At 36.7% G+C, this 5,253-nt stretch overlaps 1 protein-coding gene across 1 annotated transcript; it reads right to left on the bottom strand.

The window, feature by feature from the left end:
- Window positions 1–366: 366 nt before the first annotated feature.
- manf (mesencephalic astrocyte-derived neurotrophic factor) lies at window positions 367–4,099 on the bottom strand. Its single transcript, XM_031878771.1, has 4 exons — window positions 3,908–4,099; window positions 2,765–2,892; window positions 1,834–1,975; window positions 367–1,434 (listed from the first exon to the last, which is right to left on the bottom strand). The coding sequence occupies exons 1-4, from the start codon at window positions 3,993–3,995 to the stop codon at window positions 1,250–1,252; spliced, it is 543 nt and encodes a 180-aa protein (XP_031734631.1). The 5' UTR covers window positions 3,996–4,099; the 3' UTR covers window positions 367–1,249.
- Between the last annotated feature and the right edge of the window lie 1,154 nt (window positions 4,100–5,253).

Consider the following 5,253-nt stretch of genomic DNA (forward strand, 5'->3'; position numbering starts at 1 on the left):
AATCATACTTTCTAATCGAGGAACACTGGCTTTACCCACGACGTCTGAAACATTTTTCCATTTCAAGTGCGTTATAAAACATCTCGGGCGAGTTGGTTATTTTGTGGAGACGTAACAGAGTGAACGGGTCTGATTCACCACATTAACACCTATTTTACAAACAGTCGCTGCTTCCTTTAAACGATCGTGAAATAGAGAAACCAGGAGCGTTTCTTCACTGGACGCTTGTTAATGACACGTGTCATGTAGCACCTGTGTTTAAATTAATGCACTAATTATGCATCACGTAAAACTGGCACATAAAAATTAAGTTTAACTCGTGGATTATTGGTGACGACACACTTCAGTGTCATGAATGAGACACAGAACAAGAAGGTAACTTCTCTTTAAACATAACGGCACAATTTGAATATGGGTGACTTTGTTAAGAATGGATTGAAACAAAAAGACTGATGTTGAAGATCTGAACTCAGGTCTTTAAGGATCGGTTCACATTCTTTTTCTCCAGGTCAATATTCACACACGTACATCAACAGTTTGTTTGGTGGCTGTAATCATTTCACCTCGTTATTGTGAAAATATGCGCCAACGTTCTCAGCAGCATCGTCTACATTAGAAAGGGAACTAGCGGGGTCCTGTATGATTGAGAGCGACTGATCATTATTTTGATGCACATAATATGTCGGTATTGTTTGAAGATAGACTTGGAGAAGAAGGGAAAAAAAAAAAAAAATGTTTCAGTTGAACAACATCCGTGTTCACTCGTCGGCGGAGCGTCACCGGAAGAATCAGGGTGACGTTTCTATATTTATAAAAAAAAAAAAATCTTGGCGTTAAGACTTCGTTGGCCGGAGAAGTGAAGACGAGTGAGTTTGTGAAACAGGAAGCTGTCACTTTACCTTCCAGCAGTTTTAAAATATCTGTGTGTTGGAGAATCAGCAAACGTTTACTGTGAACCGTAGCGACGACATAAGCAAAAAAAAATAAAAACAATGCTCGTAATTCCCCTTTAATGAGTTCATTCTTGACACATGGATTGAAAGTATAGTGTAGGACTTATACCGATATCTATACTTCTGAAGCAGGGAAGGATTACACCTCCCAAAAAAAACAAAAAAAAACAAAAAAAAAAAACAACCCCAGATAAACTCCTCCTCTTCCTCTCCTGGTCCTCCTCTTCCTCTTCCTGGATAGCGGTCTGGTTCCCAGTGAAGTCCAAAGTTGTGTGGTTGGGATTTGTGTTTTTTGGTTACAGGTCAGTCCGTGCTTTGGCGGCTGCGGGCGCGTACTTGGGCATCAGCTCTGTGATTTTGCGGATGAAGTCGGACTTTTCGGCGCAGCCTTTGCAGGACTCGCCCCACTCCTCCAGGATCTTCTTCAGGTCCTTCACTTTGAGCTTCTTCAGGTCCACCGTGGTCAGGTCCAGCTGTTTGTCTGCACGGGACACACAAGGACAATAAGTTATGACCTGAAGACCTGACGCAATTATTTATCATCATTGGGTTTTTTGTTTTTTTGCAGCAAATGGTTTATTTATTTGTGCAACCCTGTGATGCATAACGACGGTCAATTATCTTTGAATCAATAATCAATCTTTATTATTCAATTTAATATGATAAAATATTATAAATATATAATAAATATAATTATATTTTAAATTATAAAATATTTTATATTAATATTTTCCTATATTTCTTAAATAATATTAATAAATATTTATTAGGACACACCTCTCTCTTAATTTAATGTAATTCTTGTAGTTTGGAGAGATGGAACATTTGGCTGCGAGTGTTTTTATATGTATTAAACAGTAGAAACATTTTTTGTCCTCACCGTATTTCAGCTCACAGATCTGACCGTCCTTCTTCTTGAGCTTCTCACAGATCTTCTCCACGGGGGCGTGGTAGCTGAGCGGCTTCGACACCTCGTTGATAATCTTCGTGGCCGCGTCACTCGTCGCCCCGATGTAGTAACACTAGACGTGAGAAACGAAGGCATCAGCAAAAGTGTGTGGTGTATGAGAGAGATGTGGTTAATGCGCGAGTGTCGAGGTTCTGTAGTAATATGGGATATCTTTAATATACACATGAATACATAAAGACTGTGTGTGTATATAGATAGAGATAGATAGAGATAGACAGGTAGATAGATAGATAGATAGATAGATAGATAGACAGACAGGTAGATAGATATATATATACATACACACACAAAAAAGGGGGGGCAAGAGAGTAGGAGGGGAGAAAAAAAATTAAAGAAATTTAAAAAAAAAAACAATTCAAGTAGAATTAATCATAAAGAATGAATGACTTAATAATTCATTAAATAGACTATGGTTAACTATGTATAAAAGAGCTCCAGTGGCTCTCCGCTTCCCTTCATTTCACTAACCCAACATTTACAGGAAGAGAATGAGAAGAATAATATATATATAAATAAGAGGATATAAGATATAACTTATTTATCCTGAAGGAAAGTTTCATTAAAGACAACAATAGAATGAAAATACAAAACATATAAGAACAATAGAATTATTAAGTGTAAAATGATACTGACACCTGTGAAAAATGGAACACAATTGCAATAAGAGTGAGGTAAATACATAAAGTAAAAATATTCAATATCACAAAATACAATTAAATACAAAAATACAAAGTGAAGAAGAAGTGACACCAACACCAGAGCCTGATGGAAACTAAAGTAGAACGTTATATTGTCCCTCTCCACACATCTCAGGTCCAATAACACTCTGTAGTTCACTTACGAAGCGGTTTTCTTTGCCTTTGGCGTCTTTGCAGGTCTTTACGATGGCCGTCTCGATGTCGGCGCTGTTGAAGTTCACGTTGTTCTCCTCCAGCGACTGGTAGAACTTCCCTAGGAAGGTTATGCACACTGAGAGAAAGAGGACAATACGAGTTAGGCAACGTCGCGCGGAGGCAGCTACTCAACACTAGCCGTTAGTGAAATGAGATATTATAGTTGTTGGTTTGGTAGTTATGCACACAAACATCCACCTGAAGCTAACTACGTAACATTACTCTTTCCTTCAGGACTTAATGTCACTTTTTTACAGCAAATAAACACTTTTCTGAAAAAAATGACACTTGCCTGTTAAAGCCGGGTACTTCTTAAAATACTTACTCTACTCTGAAATCAATGTAAACCATATTTACACTTATGTGTCTCTATTTATTGCATCTAATCGTACCTACTTAGCCGGTGTGTAGCCTGATGGAATACATGTTTATTGGTTAGTGTCGTTAGTATTTATGGACTGGTTCATCTTTCTGTAGGTTGTAAATATTGCTGTAGAATACATAAAGTTATTCAAATATAAAACATGTTAGTAAACATATATTTTAAATACAATTTACTCATATCTGCCCCTATTCTCAGGTGTCACATACCTTATGTTCATTATATCTTATAATCATACCTGTGTTTCAACTGTTTTGTAAATAAACTAAACTCTTAGAAATTATAATTTGCATTATTGTCAGACATTTTTTATACAAAGAGGACATAATCAGAATATTAATCTTTAACAAAGAAATATAGTTAACTGCAGCTTTAATATCATTAGCACTGTAATGAGGTTTCTATGGTGGTTAATATAAGAAATAAATACGTGTTTAATTATCTTATTCAAGGGTGTCTGTCTGTCTGTCTGTCTGTCTGTCTCTCTCACACACACACACACACACACACACACACACACACACACACACACACACACACACACACACACCACCGTTTAAAACTAAACCTCCATCATCACCAGCTGTGTCTATACATGTGACTTCCTGTAATATCTGTTTTTGTTGAAGTTGGTGAAGCTCCACACACCATTCAGTTTTAACGCTGTAGCTAATGCTAATGCTAACCAAAGCTAGCAGACACAGCCTACCTTCACAATCTCCTTCTTTCAGGGCTTCACCGGAACCGGGAAACAGAGCGAGCGCGAGAGCCACCGACAGCCCGCTTAACGACAACATCTTTCGGTTCGTTTTCAAACCTTTTTAAGACAAATTAAAGAAAACACTTCTTCGATACAGACGCCGGTAAACTGACTGTACGTGTGTGACTTTTTCTTTTTTGTCTTTTCCGGTGTGTGCTGCGTAACACTATGTCCGAGCTCTTATTGGTCGAGAGGTGCGACTCTTCCTGTGGCCTTCCACGCGATCTCCTGTGATTGGACGGAGGCAGAACGTTCCGGACGCAACGTCCAGTTGGCGCCGTCTGATTGGTCCACGTCTACCACGTGGTCCTCATGAAGCGTTCCCACGTTTCCAAGTAGAATAACTATGATATAAGAACTTTGTTTATTATGGACATGGTTGTTTTTTCCTTTCTTTTTATTAAAGAAATAAAATTAATTCTTAAAATAAATAAAAATTCAACCTGAAGATGTTTCTTATTTACAGAAAACCTGCAGATTCACTAATAAACTCTGGAAAGACATCAACATTTTCATATTTAATAATATTGTGAAGCAAAAGTTTTCATTTACCGTCAAAGATATACATTACAGCCACTCACTGTCCTTCAAAAACAAACCATTTTGTAACATTTAAGACGTTTTCATCTAAATTACTCCTGTTTTCTTTATGTCTTACTCTTTTTCCTATTTGTTTTTTATTATTTCTTTAATTTATTCCTCATTGTTTTGAATCCAAATTTCTTTTTTCCTGTATGATCACTTGATGACGCTGTTGCCTTCTTCTGTGTTTTGCTGTTGATCTCAACAAGTATTTCATACAACAAGACAACAAATACATATTTATACACCCAGCAGTAGAAAACATTCTGTATCAGCCTATAGGGAACCAGAGAAGTGAACTTTGCATACTTATACAACGTTACATGTTTGGCACCTTACTGTAATATATATGACACTTACAGTTCATCTGTTTGCATTGTTTGGCATTCTGTATCTTTGCTTTTTGCACCTTCTTGATAAACTTTATTGTTTATATTTTGCTAAATTATTTTATTACACTTTCTCGCTTTGTACTGCATTTTCACTTAAATACAGTACTTGAGTAAATATACTTATTTCTATTGATGATTTCAAAAAATGTATTTATTTTTGTGGCTGTCATGCAGTAGATGGGGAGGATGGGTTTATTTTATTTAATGTGCCAAAGGTTGTTCTCCACAGCACAAGACGGTCTGGATGTCTGTTTTATATATATATATATATATATATATATAGATAAGTAACGATCACGTCAGTAACGTGATCGTCAGTAA

The sequence above is a fragment of the Anarrhichthys ocellatus genome, unplaced genomic scaffold, assembly GCF_004355925.1.
Source record: "Anarrhichthys ocellatus isolate YVR2014 unplaced genomic scaffold, GSC_Weel_1.0 scaffold200, whole genome shotgun sequence".
NCBI lineage: Eukaryota > Metazoa > Chordata > Actinopteri > Perciformes > Anarhichadidae > Anarrhichthys > Anarrhichthys ocellatus.